The sequence below is a fragment of the Cnephaeus nilssonii genome (genome assembly GCF_951640355.1).
Source record: "Cnephaeus nilssonii genome assembly, chromosome: 10".
Lineage (NCBI taxonomy): Eukaryota > Metazoa > Chordata > Mammalia > Chiroptera > Vespertilionidae > Cnephaeus > Cnephaeus nilssonii.
In genome coordinates, this window is record NC_137081.1 from 27,577,904 (window position 1) to 27,600,735 (window position 22,832).

At 42.2% G+C, this 22,832-nt stretch overlaps 1 protein-coding gene across 2 annotated transcripts in view; it reads left to right on the forward strand.

Annotated features, from left to right (window-relative positions):
• Positions 1-22,832, forward strand: part of RHBDD1 (rhomboid domain containing 1) — a 98,517-nt gene that overhangs the window by 59,050 nt on the left and 16,635 nt on the right. For both annotated transcript variants that reach the window (XM_079783018.1, XM_079783019.1), the window contains exon 6: positions 2,753-2,896. In XM_079783018.1, coding sequence (XP_079639144.1) covers positions 2,753-2,896 — 144 coding nt within the window. The remainder of the gene's footprint in view (positions 1-2,752; positions 2,897-22,832) is intronic.

Sequence of the window (22,832 nt, forward strand, 5' to 3'; positions counted from 1 at the left end):
GATATATTGATTGTGTTTTGACCATTTGTCCTTACGTGAAGTTGTGTGTGTGTGAAGTATAAAAGCAAGATTTGTAGCTGTGCCACACTCCTTTCCTCTCAGGATATGAAAATCACTGATGGGTGTTTCCCATAGCAGTGGGAGCTGAATTTTTTTGATAGTTCTATTGAGTAGAAACCAATGAGGAAGGGCATCCATATTTAAAATTGTGTCCAGATCCCACTTCAGTCCTAAACCATTGTGAGGATTTGGGAAATTTACTTATATCCTTCTTCTGTTTCAGATATTATAATGTTTATATTTTCACATGGGAAACGTGTGAGAGAATGTGGAAGTTGGGTTATTGGCGGTAATTAGCAAGGCTTGTCAGAATTAACTCCTCCCCAAAGTCCTGAGCTATTTTATTTAATTTTTATTTAAGTTGTTCATTTTTGTGGCTTTCAAGGACATTCAGTAATGTAGTACCAAGTAATCAGTAAAAGTAGACAAAGGCTCTGGATAGACATTTCTCTAAAGAAGATGCACAAATGGTCAATAAGCACATGCAAAGATGTTCCACATCATTATTATAAAAACCATTTAATACCCACTAGGATGGCCATAATTAAAAAGACAAATTATAACATGTGTTGACAAGGATGGGGAGAATTCTGAATCCATCTACATTTCTGTGTGAATGTAAAATGGTGCAACCGCTTTGGAAAACATTCTGTGAGTTTTGAGTGGTTAAACAGAACTGCTATATGACCCAACAATTTCACTCCTAGGTTTGTAGCCAAGAGAAGTGAAAACATGTGTCCACACAAGTACACAAATGTTTATAGCAGCATTAGTCACAATAGTTAAAAGGTAGAAATAACCCAAATGTTTACCAGCTGATGAATGAATGAACTAAATGTATATTCATACAATGGAATATTACTGGGCCATGAAAAGGAATGAAGTACTAATTAATGCTACAACATGAGTGAACCTTGAAAACATTATGTTAAGTGAAATAAATAGGCATATATATAGAAACAGAAAGTAGATTAGTGGTTACTTAGGGCTGGGAGGCCTGGACGAGGTGATATCTAAAGGGGGTGATATCTTTTGGGGGGTGATAAAAATGTTCTTAAATTGATTGTGGTGACGAAGGCCACTGAGTTATATACTTTAAATGGTGAATTGTGTAAGATGTCATTTATATCTCAATAAAGCTGCTGTTGCACATAACCAATAGATATAAATACTTTAAATGACAAATATTTTTATAATATATATAATTACATTAGAATGTCAGCTGAAACTAGATTAGTGTGTTTTATTGTCATTTCAGTGTTTATATGAAAGTAAAGACTTTTAGAGTGCCTGAAAATTCTTATGGGAAATAGTTAATCTGCCCTCCCCCCATCTTATATATTAGAAAAGCCTTTTGTTCATAACCAACACAAAAAGTAAATTTTAAAATAGTTTCAGGACTATTTATCAAAAATTCTGAATATGACTAGATTCTACCCTACAATGTTCCTCTCTTTGGCTTGATTGTGAGTTCTCCCCTCCCCTCTCCCCCTATAGTCTTATTAAAGCAATAAGAAGCTTACACCCAGCCCTAACCAGTTTGGCTCAGTGGCTAGAGCGCCGGCCTTTGGACTGAAAGGTCCCAGGTTCGATTCCGGTCAAGGGCGTGTACCTTGGTTGCAGGCACATCCCCAGTAGGAGGTGTGCAGGAGGCAGCTGATCGATGTTTCTCTCTCATTGATGTTTCTAACTCTCTATCTCTCTCCCTTCCTCTCTGTAAAAAAAAACAATAAAATATATTTTTTTAAAAAAGAAGCTTAAACCCAGGCAGGTAGTGTTGGTTGATAAGGAGATATATGACACAAGACTCACAGTAATGGGTAGGAATTTTCATCAACAGCAAAAAGCATACAAATTAAATATTTGAAACATTGTCTTCAAAGGGTATAAAAGGACTATTACTTATCTCCCACTACACCAGAATTAGATAGGTAATTTGCTATAGGGAAAAAAAAAATCTCTTCCAAGCAAATTCCATAAAAATGGGGGATTAAAGAAGATATGAAGAGTAAACTCAAACTGACTTTAAAAGAGTGATGGGAATTCCTTGCAAAAGTGAACTTTGCTCTGTAATTAACCTTTGTCTTTTCTCTCATTTTATCTAGTAACTAATTTCTTAAAAGTACTGTTAATACAAACTATGATCTCTGATATGAAATTATAATCACAGAGACATTGGCTTGTATATCTCAACATATGTATTACAGCAAAGAAATCTGTGGTATATGCATTAACTGTTGATTTGTCTCTCATTACATGGGGCCACTGGACAGTAAGGCTTTATCAACTATCCTTTTAATCATTCCCTTGACTCCAGTCAGGACCTCACTGAAAATTCACCAAGTATTAAATAGCTCTAAGCTGAGAGATTTAGTTTATATGTCATTAGCCCATTTGGGTCCCCTCTCCAGTACCACTGACTACCTTCTAAATTAATATCTTGTTCCTCTTCAGCACACAAGGACTTGCTCATGTCTGGCCCCATGTTGAGCTTTGTAGATACTACAGTGACAAGACAATCGTTGCCCACCCTCATGGAGGAATTCTCCAGTTGTCATCTTCTCTTATGTTGAGGATTATTATTATACTCAGAATAATGACATGAATTGTTTTATTGTCTCTGCTTACAAAATAGGACATTTGAAAAAACACTCCATGACAGTGTTCTATAACCTTCTCATTGTGCCTGTAGGCTACTCTGGATCTCAGGATTATTACCCATACAGCAGGCCAGGTTACCAGGAAGACGTATCCAGGAACTATGATGCCTACACAGGAGGACTGAGTGAGGAGGAACAGCTGGAGAGAGCACTGAGAGCCAGCCTCTGGGACCGAGGTAGGAATCTTGCACCCTTCACTTTAAATCATACCTCACATGGGGAGATGGCCTAACAAAGGAAACTTTAAATAGTTTGTGAAAAGGATATGTAGATGGAAAAATGTGTGCACATTGTGATTACAGAGAATGGGGTGTGATGCCGTATTCCAAGCAACCTAGGCTCCTGAGGTGCCAGACTATGTATGTGTTGTTGTAGTGGGTCTTTTTATAGGCCTGCTGCTCTCAGCGCTGTGGCATTAAAGTCAAGAAACTGTAAAAAACCGGTGGGATGACCTGACATCGTGTGTCTCCTTATACGATGCAGGATGAGCAATGCAGCACCACCTATGACATATTCTTGCTAAAAATGTTTACACTGACCCTAATTAAGTCATCAAATGTGAGTGTCACTACACAGGAAATGCAGGGACTAGCAGAACAAGCTGAATAATGCCATAGAGAAATAACCAGGCAAAACATGAGATTTCTACAATTCAATGAGGCTAGTCTCCTGGGGGAAAATGTCATGAAAAGAGCAGGATGTGGTTTTCTATTAAAAGGAAATAATCACATGTAACATGAGAACCTTGAAAAACTGGCTATAAAAGACATTTTTTTTTTTTTTTAGAAAACTGGGGACTTTTGTATTTGGACTAGATATTAGATACTATTAGGGAAATAATCTAGCTTTCTTTGATGTGACAATGATATTATGGTTAAGTAGCAGAATGTCCTTTATTCCTGGGAGGAACACATTGAAGTATTTAGAAGCAAAATAATATGATATCGGTAACCTGCTTTCACAGGTCAGCTAAAACAACTTTCTCCTCTCTCTTTGACTCATTCTCTCTTTTGCTCCTCCCTCCACAAGTTCTACATTCACATGAATTTGGGAAACTGCAAACTATACCTCCTTGAAGATCCTGATTAACACTCGTATACAGACGATTCAAATTAGCTCTGCAATCAAGATGCCAATTTTATAATTAATGCTTCCCCAACATGTTTGACCACAGAACTTTATTTTCAGTAGATGATTTTAGGAGTATATGCATCTAGTTCCAAAGAAACTGATCGAAAGAGACTTCTTGAAGTACATTATATAGTAATTGGTGACAGCAACATGTTACAAATTGTTTATATTAATTTCAACTTTCTTTTTCTTAAAACATTTTGTGATTGTCTTGTTAAGAATGAGACATCAAGGAGACATTTTTGAAAGACCTGTATTATATTTTAGTCCTTTTCTCTGTGGAAAAATATTTGGTTTGAGTATATTTTATAAAATTCTGACCATATAGTGCAAACTATTTTATACCTTACTTTTTTTCATTCAGTATTATGTTGTCATCATATTTTCACACCACTGAATTTTGAACATGCTGTCCTTTATATTTATTCTTAAATGTATACCTAAGAATCTCTTTCTTTTTGTGGACAGAGAACTATGATACATTATAAATAGTGCTTGTAAGAAAAGTTCTGTATTTTTTGAGATTATCATATACTTTTTCTTCTTTGGTTTTTTGACATACTAAATTATTTTGATTTTCAAAGTTGAAGCGGGTTTGTACCCCAGGAGGAATATCACCTGGTTGTGATAGTTTATGGTCCCTCCTGGTGGCAATGCTGTATGCACCTGGAAAGAACCTGTGTTCTGCTCTAGCTGGGCGACGTGTTCTACAAGTGATCATAAAATTAACTCAGCTGATGGAGTTGCTCAGGTCTTCTGTATCCTACTGATTGCCTGTCTACTTGTTCTGCTGAATACTGTATTTTTACTTACACAGAATTCCCTGGAGTGACACTGAACACATATTGTTGCTCAGGGTTCCCTCAGTGCACCAAGGCTTCCACTCCTCTAGTGTGACCTTGTTTTTGGGTGGGGGCTGACTTACCTGAGTGTCTGCTTGCACTTCAATTCCATGTCTTTACTTCGCACCAGAACTTGGCCAGCTTCTCTGTCCACTCTTGTTGTCGCCCAGGGGTACACCCTGCTTCTTACTCTGGTGGTGGGAGGCAAGTGGGGGTATGCTTTCATTCCCCCCCATCCAATATTTATGTTCCCTTTCTATATAGAATAAGCTATGTTTAAAAACATTGAATTATAGTTGGCATACAATATTATATTAGTTTCAGGTGGAAGAACACAGTGATTCAACATTAACTCTTAGTCTGAGGCAGTAACTGTCTCCAGTTTGGAGGTGTAGCCTTCTCAGTGTTCCTGCCCCTCCCTAGCGGTAGAGATGGTGTTTTGTTTTGTTTAGCCTTTCTCCAGTCATTTAAGGATTCTGTGCCGTAGGGAGGACTGGAGAAGGATCTAGGCAGCCCTGGATATAAACCTTTCCTGCAGTGGCTGAGTTCTCTCCCCAGGAAGAGTTTCTCTGGACTCTTACCCATATCTTAGGTGAGGACCCTGTGTGGTCCTGAGAAGAGCTGAAAGTGGGTGTGAATTCCTTTATATTGCAGCCCCCAATATATTCTGTGTTATGTTGTCTGTGAATAGATTCTGTTCTCTTGCTAGCTCACACCTGAGCTATTTGTTAACAGTTTTGGCTAATACCTTGTTAGTGCCAGCAGTGTCTTCTAGGTAAGCAAGAGCCCCTCTACCGTTTTAGACTTCTGTTTAGTTGGGTGCCCTATGTCTCAGCTCTCTGATGGGTTCAGGAAAAGTTAGTCATTTTCAGAATGTCCAGCCTTTATGTTTATTATGAGGATGGGAGTGATGCTTTTTCAGCTTTCTCCATCCCCAGTGGAAGCTGGGAGCAGCCCTTATTCTTCACCGGGTCTTGAATCTATCATTCCTAGTACATTTATTTACTAGGGTTTTGTTTTTTGCTTTTTAAAAAATAAAGATCTTTCCCCCATGATGGAGGTAGAATCTATAGTCCCCTTTAAAAAGGCTGGGTAAATGCTTAACTTTTTGTCTTTGATTCCCAGTTTTTACAATAAGAAGTTAGTGTAATAGTCAACCAACAATACTGAGATTTGAAAGGGCCAACTAACAGAATTCATTTTGTAGAATGCCAGTTTAGCAAGAAACATCCAGAACCAATTAGGTTCAAACTGATCTTCAGTTAAATATATTAGAAGAGTTACTTAAAGAATCAAGGCAGTACCTTTTTAACCTCAGACTTGGCTGTTGTCATATTTCTTAACAGTATCTGACCATACACATTTTAGGGCTCATGCTGGGACTAATAGTACCAAGATAGCCTCTGTAGAAGAAATAGCAAGACCCCTATTATTTCAAGGGGCTGGCACATTACTACTCTTAGTGAAATCTTGTCTCGTTTTGTTGGCAGTTTCAGCTCTTATAAACAAGTCCAAGAGGCAGCTGATACCACAATAATAGAACAGTTTTTGGAAAAGGGCCATCTCTTTCATTGAGTCAAAAGGCAGATGCCAGCTAGGAACATTAGCTCATTGCATTTACTGCCCCCCTCCCACCTCCATCCTTCCATGTATAATTTGTGCCTTTTTTTTTTTTTTAAATAGCCTGCCACCAAGTTCAGCTGGTGGCTGGGTACAAAGCTGTGTCTTTTTCAGCTTCTGTCTGCCAGCCCGGCACATGTGTGCTGGTTACAGCTGGAACTGCTTGCTAACACGTGGAGTAACGGCTTCTAGTCCTAGACTCTTCTGACAGGCAAATGGCCCAGTTGCACTCGATTGTCGGTGTGGATCAAGCAGTTGTCATCCCCTCCCCGCACTGTGCAGTTGGGGACACCGGTGAGCCATGTGGGCGCCGTGGGGGAATAAACCGCAGAGGTCTTGGCAGCAGCAGACTGGAACTGGTTGCAGCCTGTGTCACAGTCCTGAGATGTAAAATTACCAGGAAGCCATACCGGAAAAAAGTATTTAGGTTTCAAATTAATATCTAGTTCTTTTGTTATTAACAGATCATTTGACGATGCCTTTGAATCCTATTTATAGGTAGCATGTGCATGGGAACAACTGAGATACATTTTAAGTAAAAAAGACAGAATTTGTTTCAACTAAGTTATACATTTTCTTTTTACTGAAGCTGCACCAAGGTATCTAAAAGCAGCATTTGTCTTGTTTCTTTATTATTGTGTAGAAACTTTTGAGAAAATGGAATAAATTATGTCCATGTTCTTTTAATCGTTCATGGTGTGGCCCATAGAGAAAAGGAGGGCACCTCAGTGGCCTGAGCTTCAGTCTTGTGAGAGAGGGTGCTGATGTATGTGTTAACACCTGCTAGGTGTGTGCTGTGATTGCTGTGTGGTTCTGCTTTTGCTTTGCCATAGGAACGGACAGCTCTCAACTCCTTTTCTGGAAATCCTATCTGAATTGTAGATGTTCTGAGGTGTACTGTGCTGAGGGCCTGAGACAGGTCAGGATGGGTGCCGGAGCTCATCTATGGTGGTCTTTTAGATTTGGGTAGCATTTGTTGTTTTGGTTATAAAAGTAATTGGGGGTGGGGGAGTTTCTCTGTTCTTCTAGGTCCTCTGGCTGGTCTAATAATTAAATCAAAATGAGACAGGTTAACAAAAGCAAACAAACAAAAAAAGAAATTTAATTACATACGTTTGTATGAGAACCCCAGGTATATGAGAGAGTCAGACACCCGCATGCACGAGAGGCGCAGAGACAGAAAGGGAAAATTAAGTATGTATGACAACCTGAACCAAAATGAGGGAAGGCGCCTGGGCTTCAGAGGGAGGAAGGTCATAGCAGGATGATAAGAAGAGCAAATGTTCAGTAATTAGAAGTTTGTCCTTCCCTATAGATGGGACATAAAATGTTATTTTTGGTAATAATTATTGGGGAGGCCTGTTCTGAATCCCTTAAAAAAATCTATATTTACCATGGAAAATGTACATCAACAAAAAGAAGACAAAAAAATAATTCATAATCCCACCACCCAGAGAAGAATCACATAACATTTGAGGTGCACCCTTGCAGCAACCTGTAATACAGGCACAGAAAAAAACACTGTGAATGTTTTGGAGAAATGTTTTCTAGCTCATTGAGCATAAAGTGCCTCTTCCCTATTGGTTACTGTAGTAGGAAAACTCACATACCCACACAGAATCCTGTAGAATAAGCATTTGTGATTATTGTTATTATTTCACATTGTGAAACAGAGGTACAGAGAAATTAAATGACTTGCCCAGGGTCATGTTCTAAGTCAGGGGTGGGGAACATCTGGCCCCTGGTCCCTATCAGGTCTGAGAAATCATTTGGTCTGGCCCTGCCAAGGCATTAGGGGTGAGTTAATTAAATGTTTGACCAAATATAGCAGGCTAATTTTTAAGTTGGTAATTTTATATGGCCCAGGAATGATGTTATAAATATCCAAATGGCCCTTGGCAGAATAAAGGTTCCTCACCCTTAAGTGATTAACACCAGAAAAGCAGGCCATACTTGCCTATTTTCCTGGCATCTTCCTGAATTTGGGAAACTGACATTCAGGTAGGTGGAGCCACTATAAGTCTCAGCTAAATGTGAAAGACTATATTGTTATAGATTAGTAGTGGCATTTCCCTCACTGTTGTCTTCTCTTGGATATAGGACTGACTAAATTCCTTTTTTTTTTTTAAGTAAAAATTTCTGGCAGGAATTAAAAATAGTTTGTATAGGGAAATTGCAGATGCTTCATAGGGTAGACCCTCCCCCCCCCCCAAAAAAAAAAATGTTTACTGCAGACAATCCTAAGTAATCTACTGGGCTGTTACTTATTTCTACCAAAAGTTTAGCATATGAGTTTTAAAATATTGCTTTACTATGGACACATTTCAATTATGGGTATTTGCATTGTTAATTTAAATAGGACTCAATTCTTCAATAGTTTTAGAAAATAAATGATTCATAACAAAAATCAGAATAAATTTGCTCACATTAAGTGTGCCTTAAGACATCAGACTTTTCCGTTGAGTTATTACACATGATTCTGTTGAGTTATTAGCTATGGCTCCAGCTACCTGCTAATGGGAATTGCTCATGTGAGACTTCTCACTGTTGTCTTCTCTCCCTCTTCAAGCAGTCTCATCCAGACGTGCACACGTTGTCTTACCCATTTCGTTGTGTTGTGTTGCTGGTGAGAAAAATCAAGAGTCATATGTTGGGTTCCATTTATTATAGAACCACAGTAGCTTTCAGAGTGGTCTAGTTTCATCACATGGCAGTCCTCCAGGGATTCAAAGCTATTTCTAATTCTGTTGTACTTCATTACAGAGAGCCAGATGCAAGAGTCATGCATAATATGTATCTATTTATCTTTCTGAGTCTCAGTCAGGGGCCAGAGATCTTCCTGTGTCACGTCTGTGTTGTTTAAAGCCAGTTCTGTTGTAACAAAGGACCAGAATTGGGCAGTTAGTGAGACTAGTATACACATTGAGCCGATTAAAATTATATTGTAAGCATAACCCTTTGGGAAAACTGGAAATGGCCTCAGCATGCTGCGATAGGAGACGGGTTAAATAAATCATGATATAGAATAATACTCAGCCACTAAAAAGAGAGGCGATTCAGAGTGTGCCAGATGAGAGGCAGGCTGCAGCAGTATTCCTACGCACAAGCTCATTTATTTTTATAAGACCGAATAACTGTGCTACAAAAATGTTGGGATAATATTTAACAATGCCAGTCATACTTATTTCCCAGGAACAAGATTACGGTGACTTTTATTTTCTTGTTTTGACTTTACTCTATTTTCTAAGATTTCTGCAAAATCATATAGAACCTTTATAAATAAAAAAAATATTAAAATAAACCTTGCATTGCTAAACATATATATTATAAAAGGCCAGTGGCCATAATGCCATAATGACCAAACGACCGGTTACCTGGAGGTGCATGGAGCACCTCTCAGGCCCTCCCCACGCGTCAGCGGAGCGTCGCGGGGTGCCGGCAGCATCTGCGGAGCGTCAAGGGGCGCCGGCAGCTTCCACGGAGCGTGCAAGGTGTTGTGGGGTGGAGGACATGGCCCTGATGGCAGGCTAGGCCTAAGGGACCCTACACGCGTACGATTTAATCGTGTGCTGGGCTCTAGTATTCAATATTAGCCTTGCTCTTCCCTGATTCACAATCCTGTCCCATTTAAGGCATCAGTGGAGAAACGCAGTAAAAGCCGTACCTCAGTGCATCCACCTCCAGCCTCTGCACGCTGCGTATGGATGATCAGAATGGTGAACTGAGCTAAGTGTCTGAACTAGCCTCTCTCCAGATTCCATCTCCCCTTTTCTTTGTGCTTATCCCCTTCATTCCCTTCTTATCTCCAGGCTAAAGTTACCCCCACATTTCAGGCAAGAAGGCCAACTGCTCCTGTCGTGAGGGGCCAGCTCTCCCTGGCCACTGTGAAGACTTCTTTCTCAAGGGTTTCGGAACACACGATCCCGCCCTAGCCTGAGGCTGCTTTAGCACACCACTTAGGAACCGTGGCACCAGGCAGCTCTATTTACCTTACAGTGCACAGGAGTTAAAGCTCTGGGCGGTTTATCCAGTACAGTCCTTTCAGATCTGTCCCCTTTTATCTCGATGAAAGGTTGTGTGTGGTGGTTGGAACTCGGAGGTCTGGGACCCACGGAAAGGAGGCGTCTGGCACACTTTCTGTGGAGGAGCATTTCTGAATTGCAAAATACAGATGTGTTACTAGAAAACAGGGTGGGATGACTCTTGAGTTGTTGCGTTCAGGATGCTGTACCAACCGAAACAACCCAAAGCCCAGTTGTTTTTCATTTTCAGCTCAGTGAGACTGAAAGGAAACAGTTTGCTCTTGATGAGGGTGATGCTGAAATAAAAAGTAGCACACCCATTGACATTAAGGGAGCTCAGTGTTTAATAAGTGTCTTCTAGAAGTGGTATCTGTAGAGAACACCTGCTGTCTGCATTATCACTTTAAGTAAGCGGCGCCCCTGGGGTTAGCGGAGCCCCCTTTTGGCACACTGAGCTGTGACAAAGACAGATTTTAAACCCCGAGTACTTTACCACTGTGTAGAGGGTGCTTTACCCTGTGTAGAGGGTGGGACACCTGCAGGTCCAGCGAGGCCCATTGTGAACTTAAGTTTGACACTGTGGCACTTGTCAGCTTATGGTAACATTTCCTACCCCTGGGTGGCCCTAATGATTTGCTAACTCTTAGCAGTTCAGTGTTTTATCTATCACAGACCCATGTAGACAGGGCCCCCTGGTCCGTGGGCAGAGCCAGTTAGTGGAATGCTGGGGTTCGTTGTGTGCTGTGAGGAAGGGGCTGGGCAGTTGTTGAACGGGGCCTGTGATGATGGCTTGTTGGTTATACTTTCGCTCATCACAGTCCTGCAGGCACAGGGCTGGGTGGCCCCACAGAATGCCTTTCTCGACCTGCCTTTAAAATCAGTTGCCTTTCTGGCAGGTTACAATCTAGCCGAGAATGATTTCCATAAGCAGTGGCTGAAAAACCCTGTAGCCCCAGAAAATGTTTCATCAGCAGTGGGGCTCATCTTATTAGCCCAAGGAGAAAATAACTCACCGCCAAACTCTACGGTACTATGAATGGGATGGTTTGAACCCCAAATCAAAATATGCGCCGTCTTTCAGCTGTGTGGGCCTCGTGCTTTGTCCCCCTCGAGCAGCAGCAGTGAGACAGCCCAGACCTTGACACCAGGCCAGGGACGTCTTCAGAGTTAATGAGCAATTAGGACGTTCTTTCCTGTCAATTAACCGGCAGAATAATGAGATCAAATGAGCGCTGTCCTTAAAAATACCCAGGCCTGTGTGTTCTGAAAAGTGGGTCTTTCTCTACTCTCTACAGTTACATGAATAGACAAGCAATTGCTTGACATGAAAATAAATTAAAACTGCTCCTACAGCAAACAGAAGAGAGAGGTGTACAAACAGGAGGCCATTCACTCTAAACACGGATTTTCCCCCGGTGACTGCCATGACGTCAGGACATCTGCTGTAGCCTTAATTGTCTTAAACACCGGTGGACAAAATGTTTAGGCTATGAGCATTCTTTCCCCTATGCATGAATGTATAGTATCTGAGTTTGGGCAATGTGGGAACTGATCCTAAATTTGAGTTAGTGGGTTTCAGGCCATGACCCATTTAAGAGTTTTGGCTTTCCCCTGGATGTGATGAGAAGCTAGTGAAGAGTGTGAACCGAGGAGTGAGGTGAGCAGGGAAAATGGATCAAGGCCCCAGGATGAGGGGATGGCTACTGGAGGAGTTAAATTCATTGTGTCTGCAATACATTTTTCAGTGTGAGGGTCTGAATGGCAAGATAGCTGGGAATCAAGTTGTGAAAGGCCCAGTATGCTGTGTCTAAAGGTTTTTTACTTGACCCTGGGGACAGTGGAAGCTTTGAGAATTTTAAGCAGGGAGCAAGAAGATCAAATGTGGATTTTAAGATCAGATGTGTTGCAGGGGGAGAGATAAAGTTTGAGTCAGTATAACAGGCACTGTTGTAAATGACCTCTATATGCTTATGTATGCGTGTTTAATGTGTGTACATGAGTGTGTATGTGCATATGTGTTCACTTCCTCCAACAACAACCAATGGGGTGAGTTTTACTATTCACCCATTTCAGAGAAGAGGATGCTAGACCACAGGGCTGCTAACTGAGGCCCCATAGCCAGTAAGTGATAGAGCTGAGATGGGAGCAGTCCGGGTTCCAGAGTCTATGGGCTTAACCATTCCATTATTTGGCCTTTTCTATTGTATTAGTAGGGTCATCATCATCATCATCATTGTTTAATTAGTATATAGTTAATAATACTGTTTTAGTGTTCTATTATAAATTATTTTAGTAATATACTAACAGTAAACTTTTTTTACATTCATACTCATTCCTATGGAAATGAAATTAGTAATTTTTGTGAATTAGCTTTCTGTAAGATAGTCATAAAGAAATTTCAAGTTGAGTTATTCAAGTAGAGGTTATTAATGTCTTCCCAGTCACCTTTACGCTTCCTGTGGGAATTTCTAGATATGGCTGTATGCGGTGGCAACTAGAGTCGAGGCGAGAAGATACATGTTAACAGGTTTTCATGGGTTCCAGTGATCAACTTGAACTGGCTTGCTTTCTAGTGTGTCTTTATGAACTCCAGTAGATTTTCTGTTACCTTGTATTTTTAACTGAGCTTTCTTGGGAAAGGATCCAGAACATCCTCCAGCTAGATTTTCTTTTTATGGATTGATTGTTTTGATGTTGTAAACTTTTGACCGGATGAATTTGTAAGGAATTTTGACCAGATGAATCTGTAAGTGTTGCTTGATTTTCAAAACAAAATTGGGGTCATCGACCTCTCATATTTTATTATTTTATGCAGTTTTAAAATTTGCAGAAATGGATTTTCAGTTGAAATCAGCTCTACTATTGACCTCTTGCTGTGTTCAGGAATGTACGATCTTCACATTGGGAGGGACCTTAGCAGATGCTCTTCGCTCCTGGCCTCTGTTCCCTGCAGAATCCGTGAGACGGGCCATCTTCACGCTTCAGAAATATGAGTCCGGAAGGACCTTGTAAACTGAAACATAGAACGAGAGTAATTCTGTCTTTTGTGGACTGTTGCCAAGTTGGTACTTCAGGGGATTAAGATTGAAATGGCTTGATTAAATGACCTTGATTTAAAAATTGTTTTATGGTAGTCATTGTACGGTAGTTATCAGAAGAAGTTTAGCTAGCCGGCCAGAACAGCGGTTGCCTAGCAAGGGTTTGATTACTGTGTTTTTAAATATATGTAAACGGAAAAAGAAAAAAAATAATAGGTAGAAGGGCTTAGACCCTGTGCCCGTCAGTGTGCAATGAAGACTTCGTAGCCTTGCTTTCACACCTCACCATGGCAAAGCCCAGTTGGTGTCCAAGCTGGGTCTCCTTCACCAGTGGACAAGGTAACTAGGGGTGTGTGGGACTTTGTGGCTAGAGAATGACACCTTCCCCGTGGGGCTGCAGTGATGGCCACCTGAGGCAGGAGCTGAAAGACACCTGGCACAGAGAAGGCATGTGAATCAGTTCCTCTTCTCGCCTCTTCATTTCCCTTTCTCTCTCCCATGTTTTCTATCTCCACATACCTAGGTCACTGACTAAAATTTTCCTTTTTACATCCATTTTAATCAATTTCAGATATTTCACACAAAAAGAGAATAACAGTATAAATAAATACTTAATCACCAACATTTAGCAATCCCTTTTTATGTACTAGACATAGCAAGTACATTTCATGCATTTTTTTCGTTTAGTTCTCATAAGTACTTGTATCTAAGGCTCACCACGCCCTTTACAAGTTCTATTGCTATCCCATTTTTGGAATCCCCTTTTCAGATGTGGAAACCAGGCACAGAGTGGCTGAAGGACTTGTCCATTACCCAGGGTCACATGGAGTTAAAACTGGCATTCCCACTCTGCTTCTTAATCCCCCAGCAGTCTTTCCCCCATCACCTAAGCAGTTCTTAAAACTTACTTTATGGTAGAGCTCAGTATAATCAAAAGAGAGACAGAAACTCGTTCCTGCTCACCCCAACCATCTGGCTACTCTTTCCAGTTTTCCAGTAACTTGCAGGATTTTTTTCTTATCCTTTCTCCAGTCCTTCCGAAGTAGTGATGTACTGGGTATTTCTTCCAAAGGCTAACCCAAGACGAATGCCTAAGCAAGGAAGAACAGATAGCAAATTCATTAACCAGGGATCTATTCACAGTCAGCCCGAGGCTCACTGTACAGTCAGTGCTTCTCCGTCACTCAGAGTTCCAATAAATGAAAGCCTTTGCCTCTTTTCAAGCATCTTGATATTTACAAGTCTCATGTTTTACCGTAGGAAGCAGCTTCAACAAGCATATTCATGTGTTGACAGCTTTAATTAATAGAAGTAATTAATCCTGACAGTGGAACTGTGAAAGGAAGACCCATTCATAAATCCGCTAATTATGTTACTCTGCTTAGAAGCTAATCGCAGTCTAGTCTTTCATCATGTCTGTATGTGAGCAAAAGGCCATCTTCCTGAATTCTTCAGACCTTCACATTTACTGCTGGTAAGGCAACTATGTCAAAATTAATTTCTCATTGGAACTTAATTTTCCAGAGTGCAGGAACTGGTGAAGAACAACAGCTTTCTGGAGAGAAATAAAAGAACGGGAAAGCCAGGGCAGGAAGGATGGGGGAGGGGTGGAGAAGTCAGCATGTCCATATGCTTTCTTACATATCTAAACCTTATACCTTTTTGTGCATTTATTTTTACCCCTTTCTGAAAGCTAAGGTAGTTTTATTTAGGCTATTGGTGGTATGTGCATGGCATAGAAAATGTGAAGCTTGGCCCTCGCCAGTTTGGCTCAGTGGATAGAGTGTCAGCCTGCGGACTAAAGGGTTCCAGGTTCTATTCTGGTCAAGAGCACGTACTTTGGTTGCAGGCTCCTCCTGGGCCCGGGTCCTGATCGGGGCTCGTGCAGGAGGCAACCAGTCGATGTGTTTCTCTCACATTGATGTTTCTGTCTTTCCCTCTCTTTTCCAATCTCCCTAAAAAAACAATGAAAAAATATCCTCAGCTGAGGAAGGAAGGAAGGAAGGAAGGAAGGAAGGAAGGAAGGAAGGAGGGAGGGAGGGAGGGAGGGAGGGAGGGAGGGAGGGAGGGAGGGAGGGAAGGAAGGAAGGAAGGAAGGAAGGAAGGAAGGAAGGAAGGAAGGAAGGAAGGAAATGTGAAGCTTGTTTGTTACTTTGATCCCAGTTTGACCCTCTTCTCTATGATATAAATAGCCCACTTTTTCAGGGGCCTTGGTTCTGTAGCCGTCTTTCAATCTTAGCATTATTGACATGTTGGGCTGGGTAATACCTTGGTGAGGTGGGTGGGGCTGTGCTGTGCACTGTTGGGTGTTGAGTAGCATCTGGCCTCCACCCCCTAGCCACTAGTGCACCCTTCCCTTAGGAGTGACAGCCAGATATCTCCAGACATTGCCAGTCATCCCCTGGGGGACAAAACTACCCCTGGTTGAGAACCACTGCACTAGAGAGTAACTTTAGATAAGAAAAGAATCAGGTAAAACATATATAGACACATTAATTCAGCTGTAGCCAAATCAATAAAGAACATCATTTAGAAGTGATTTAGTGGTACAAAATCCAGATTTGTAATGATATGTCTTGAATCACAGTACAGGCAGACATTGGAGATATTGCAGGTTTGGTTCCAGACTATTGCAATAAAGCAAGTTCTGATCCTTTTGCTTGGTGGGTCTCACCTTCAATTTGTAAAAAATGCAACACCTGTGAGGTACAATAAAGTGAAGCACAGTAAAGCAAGGTATGCCTATACCTTCTGTTTACCTTTCAGTGTCCCAGGGGTCCTTGTTGATGAAAAGTAGAGTAGAGGGAAGGAATTAATTAACTGGAGAGTAGCTGCATCTAAAACCCCTTTGCTTCTCATGTTGGATGCATGGGCTCTTGGCATTCATGGATTTAATATTAAGGTTTTGACCACTTTTAAGTGACCTTTAAGCTTTGAGTACTCAGCTGCAGGTGTTCTTTGCCCCTTTTTTGAGTTAATTAATTCCTTCCCTTCTTGTCTTTCCTCCCTACCCTGCTTAGACCTCTTGTCTTCTGTTTCAGTTACTATCTTACAAATACTTCCCACATCCTTGCTGCCCAGCCCTTCCACCTACCTGGAGAAACCTGACTGGGGTGAACCCAGCCACCAGGATTCTCAGACCCTGCATCTGGTAGCTGACCTTGATTAGAGAACCTGGCCCAGCAGAGCAGACTGAGCCCGTTGTAAATGCACGTCAACACCTCACCTGCCCTCGACTTTCCTGATGACTTCATTCTAGGTCCTTCCTTCTTCTCCCAAGGCTTTAGTTACTATTTACATTCCAGCACCTTCCAAATTTATCTCCTCATCCCAGATCTCTTTTGAGCTTCTGAAATTATACTTAAACCTACTCAAAGGCATCTCAAATGCAGTGTGCACAAAACTGAATTTGTAATACCTTTCCACCCCCCGTAATACCTTTCCACCCCCGCAACTTGTTCCTCAGCAAGTGTTACCTCCTAGATGTTGTCAATCACCAGGTCCTCTGGATGCTAACTCAAAAAATGTCTCAAACCCTTCCACTTCTCTCCATGCCCAGTAGTGTGAATCACAGCCATCCATGACTGGACGCAGGAGATGAAGATGGAGAGGTATGAGAGCTGGAACGCGTAGGGCACCTGTCATTGTGCCAACCTAAAGCTCTCCCGTAGACATTTCCCAGTGCCCCCTGGGGAGGCCTGCTGTACCCATCTCTGGTCAAGAATTAAAAATTATCAAGATACAGAGTAAAAATTTATTCCAATAATGACTTCTCCTAAAACAAGTTGCAGAATTATGGGTCAGAAAAGTGGAAATCTAATAGGTTATCCTGAAAGCCAAAAAGCCATCAGCAGCAGAAAGTTGGAGGCGAGATAAGAGTTTTTAACTTTAGATATTTTATCCGGGCTAATTGATAGAAATTTCTATTCATTCAACAAACCCTTTAGGAGCCCTTCTATGAGCCAGGCGCTGTTTGCTACTGGATCATGAGAAAACAGCTAGGCAGATTTTCGTGTGCTTAGGGTATCTTTAGGCTATCCTTAGAAAATACTTATAGTAATTTCATTTATGGAATTCACTGTCAGGGATTTGGAGGCACCTCGCAAAAAGGTAGTCCACCTTCTACATCAGATTCTCAAAGTGATTCCAGACCAGCCTCAGGGCATCATCTGGGAACTTGTTAGAAAAGCAGATTCTCAGACCCCCATCACAGACTCACGAAATCAGGAACTCTGAGGTTGGGCCCCGTTCTCAACACACGGAAACATTCTCCTCCGTGTGCAGCGGAATCACCTGCAGGGCCTGTTGCAACCCAGACTGCTGAAATGAGTTGATGTTTGAGGGTACATCTGGGAAGCAGTAAACACGATAAATGCTAAAGTGTTTTATAGCAATGGCGGCGGTGGTGGCGTCCGTGGGTGCATTTTGTGTGATGAAAAAACACACACACAAGAAAGGCCGGGTGGGTAAAACAGTCTGATTGTTGTGGGCTTTGTCTAACATGTGCATCTTTAATTTGGAAACATGGTAGTATTCTCGTAAAGTCAATTCCAAATGGATGAAAAGGAAATGAAAACGTCCCTGCACTTGCAGCTGTCCTCAGCTGTCACGAAGAGTGCGGTAGCCAAGGGCCTCAGGCGCTCCACATTTCTCACAGGAGCAGTCCTCTGTGTTTGATGCTTGGGGTGTTGGGGGTGAGGGAAGAGTCATTTATCAGATGCTGATCGAATACATTGCCTAAATAGGAGAGGAGAGTTAAGCCATTTCCAAGAAAACTGTTCCGAGTTTCTTAGGTAAGGGCCGCTGTAGCCAGTTGACTCAGTCGCCGAGGGAAGCGCCAGAAAAGGGATGCCGACCTCAGTGCAGTTGACAAACTTCTTTTCTTTTTCCGTTTTCGAGCTGAGCTCTGCTAACCAACTCATGTTGCCAAGCAAGTTTTGCCTCTTCTCTAAAGCCACATGCCTTATGAAGGAAATTTAATCCGTATGTCCCCGAGTCAGTTATGCCCAAGTCACTAGACTGTTGTTTTGTAAATGTGACTTCATTTTGAAGTCATGGGGAAGTATTTTAGGAGACTTTCATTCTTCACACTGCCAATTTTTTCCTGGTGTGTTGTCTTGTTTTATTTAAACGCCCTGTATATCATCTTAGCATACATCCTGCGGTGAGACGCGAAGGAAATCTTGAAGCCAGAAGGAGGGGGTGGTCTAACCCTTTTGAAGCAGCCAGTTTCTATTTGCAGGAGTTTATAATTTGTCCCTCTTCAACTTTTCATGCTGCATCCTGAGCCCAAGAGGGTGCCTATGAAGAAGAATAGAGAAAAGAGATAAAGGAGAAAAGTAGGACCAAATCGCCTCCTAGGATATAATTCTGTGCTATGCCATGTGATCCCCTCTTTCCAAACTAAGTTCAGTTTTCCCTTTTACCTATGAGCATTGCCTGCTGGGAGAATTAAGGTGTTTTGTAAAATGCCCACAAAAGAGAGAAGTAAAATTTAATTTAGGAGCAGTCTACAGCTTCTCATAATTAGGGCAAATAGATGTTGTCTGCTCAGGACTGAAGCTAATTGAAAAATGGTTTTATTTTTTACTAAAATAGCTTTTATTTTAAATTTCTGCCTCTGGAATATCATGATATGGGCCACGTTTTCTCTGTACATGAAGCCTCCTGGTTGATGTGTGTCTATCCATTGGGAGCATCTGTTGGCTACAGAAGGCACCAGAGCAGCCTTGCTTTCAGGGTGAGGTCAATGTTCATCTGCTCAGAGCACCGGGTCCTGTGTAGGCAGCAGATGTAGCCTCAAACATAGGAAGAGACATTTACTATCTGGAGGAACAAAGATTTGCTTCTCATCTATTTGAGCCTGTGAAACTCTTTCTCTTTTTTAAAAAAATATTTGATCCTCAAAACAGTCCTGAAGACTATGGTTTCTTGTTTTTGGTTGGTTGGTGTTTTTTTTTTCATTCGAGTTTACTTTCCTAGTTATTTCAGGTCGTTGTGGATGTTGGTGTGTGCCTCTGTCTCCACTAGGCTGTCAGTTCCAGGAGAGCAGGCATGTCCTATCCATCCAACGGGGACATGTGAGGACCTGTATGGGCTTTTACTTTGGAAGCCCTAACCGCCACCACCCCCCCCACACACACACACATCTAAACATATGCAGTCCCATCCTTAGAATGTAAATATATATTAAAGGAAATGAATATATATGTGCCATATATATGATACGCCATATATATGATATACCATATATATGAGTTGAGTTAAAAATGGTTGATATAGTACATTTTCTAGACATTTAATGAAACATTTTCCGTTTTATAGTTTCCTTTCCACTTAGGAACAAATTAATTATCTTGGGGTCTCAAACATTTTCAGGGTCTTTGAGAAAGTCATAGCCCCTGAGCACTGTTCCTACAGCAATAAAGCCTCCCGTTTGCTCTCAGTCTTGTGTCCCTCACACCTATCTTGGGAAGAAGGAGATACCAAAGGACTAAATGAGAGGAGAGGAGAGGAGAGGAGAGGAGAGGAGAGAGAGAGAGAGAGAGAGAGAGAGAGAGAAGGGTTTTCTAAAGGGAAGAGCCATCCTTTTCTTCCTAGGCCTGATTTCTCCTCCAGGAAAGGGGTGCACACTCTTCATATGGAAATGATCTTGGGAGTGTTGCTCCTCCGGGCTCACCTGGACCCCCGACCTTAGAGGCAGTAACAGACTCCTCTGAATGCCTCCCAGGCAGACCTGGCCAAACTCAAAGGCTGCAGTGCCGCTTGATGGGCTGAGTTTCTGGGTCAGGGCGGGAGTTGGCAATGGTGGGACTTGCCCTCCATCCATGAACATTCCTAGGGATTCAGTCACTCACCAAATATATATTTGCCCTCCGTACTGGGGATACCACAGTGGCCAGGACAGACATCCTTGGAGTCCAGAGGTCTCTCTGTTCCTACTCTGGTCAAGATCGTGCTCCTTGGGGCACCTTTCTTGAAGTATGTTTGAAATGGCTTGGGTTTATATTTTTTCATTTTTTTGGTTGGATTATATGTGTGTGCACGAGTAGCTTTGTATATTCATAAAACTGAATCTTTCTGCTTATAAAATAAAGTTGGGGGGAAGCCTATAGCATAAAACAGGGCATGTAAAACTTCAGTTTCTCCACGGCTATATTATTTTTCTGCATTTCTTTTATAAATTCCCTGCACTTCAAAAATAGAGAGATGCTGAGCCTTTTCTGAGTTTGTTTTGTGCCCTCGGGACTTCAACCCAGGGAGGGACTCACTAACAGTATTTCCACACACACACACACACACACACACACACACACACATTCCTTAAATGATCTTTTTCTAAATTCATCTCTCATCTAGACCATTTAATTGAATGAATTCCAAAATTCATTCTCCCCAAAGAAAGAACAAGATTCGCCTGGCGTCAGTTTAAGGAAACTGAGATATGGTGTCTTGTGCTGGAGATGTTGGTGCCATGAAGTGGGTGCCGGGGGGAGATGCCTGGCCTGCTCATCTAAAGAAGTTGGGAAGGCGGTATTTTTATGTTCCCTTTTCCACTCTGCTTCCTCATGCTTTGCCGTTTACCCAGAACTGTACCCACGCTAAGACTGGTATTTGTTTATTTAGAGTAAAGCTCTGTTGCCTTAGGAGTATTTCAGAAAACAGTTCCTAGATGCAATCTCTCAAACTCACTCTCCTTCCCTGCCCAGCTTTCAGCAAGGACTTCTCCGATACTTGATATTTGAGTTATTTTTGTTTTAGAGAAGAAGGTTAACAGACTGACAAGTCTAGCAGTTCTAGAGATTGTCATCCTTGGAAATGCCAGGTCTCTTATTATCCCTGTTATCATTGTTTTAAGGAATTATGACCAAATGGGAGGAGCCTGGACCTTCCCCCTCACTGACAAAGCTACAGGTGATCCTATCTCCCTTGCAATTGAGCCTTAGAACAACTCCAAGGCCAACAAATGAGTGTATCCATCCTAAAGCTGTCATCCTGGCTGTGTATCCTCCTGGCTGCTCTCTCCCTAGAGCCCCCCTCTGTTCCCATAGACTAGTTGGTAGCAGAATGTCTGCCTCTCCTATGATGGCCCCAGGGGCTGGGGGAGGAGGCCTGGGCAGCCCCAGCCTCGCCTCACTCTGGATTCCGTGCCCCGTTTCACAGGCCCTGACGGGCCACCAGTGTTTCTCACCCAGGATTCCTCTCACACAGCCCTGGGTGTAACAGTCTAACCACGTATTCGGACTCTGACCCTTCAGTGCCAAACACTCAACATTCTGAGCATAATTTGCCATCAAATACAGGTCTGAAATTTGGTCTGAAATCAGCTGGGCCATGTGCTCGCTCTTGAACTGGGTGGGAAGAGAAGTCAGCTGAGGAACACAGACTTCTTTGATGGCGGGTTAACCGCGCACCAGTGCACATTTGAGTAATTGTGGCCTGGCTTCAAAGCAGAGCCACGGTTCTCACGGGTACCTGGATGCCAGGCTGATGATGCCTGAGGCCGCTGGGCCATGGCAGGGACCCCTTTTGCTTGAAACCTTGGTCCATGTTCCGAATCTCAGGCACGTCACCATGGTCAGGGAGTGAGAGAGAGAGTCCACTTCCAAAGTGAACACAGCTGCCGAGGGACCTGGGTAAATTCCTTAACTTTCCTGAATCTGTCTCAGCATCTGTCAGACAAGGGCTGTCTAGTCATCTCCAAGGCCTAACTCACTTTAGAAATTCTGCAGACACTTAATACTAGTCTCATTGCACTGGTCTCATGGGTGTGAATATATGCACTCACTTAAACCATAGATTTGTATTCATCTTAGGCTTCAGTAAGCTTTTCAAGAGAAGAAACTGTGCCTTACCCGTCCTTATATCCCCTCAGTCTGGCCTGACACACAATAAATGTTTTCAATTAATATTGGTTGTTTAATTAAGGAAAGAGGGGAGAGGTGGCAAGTTGCTAAAAATTAAAAACAGTCTCAGAAAATTCAGTGGAATGAGAAATTACAAGTTGTAAACCAACACAAAGAAGAGGCTGGAGAGATGACAACGAGAAAATTAGCCGTCCTCTCCCCCAGGCTGTTCCTGGTAAGAAGACTGGCTCTTGTCCCTAATTGTTCGGGAAGTGCGTCAGACGGTGCCCAGCGAGTGCCTAACCCCACACCCGGCACATAGGAAGCACGCACCGAAATGTCAGCTGTCATTAGTAGGACGGAGAAGATGAGTCTTACAGTTAACCACAGATTGTCAGACTAGCCGCGTCGTCACTAAAGTTTGAGAACATACAGACGTTCCACCAAATTTTCCTGGCCTTCACCTTGGACTGGGGGTACCCTGCCACGGGGGGCATCCGTGCTTGGCACAGGGCTGTGGCTAAGCTGAGCAGGGCCTTGGCCCCACAGTGGTGTATGTGTTGCTTTTCTGAGTCCTGAGTGTCCAGGTGGGGACTTCTTTTGGGTCTCTTGT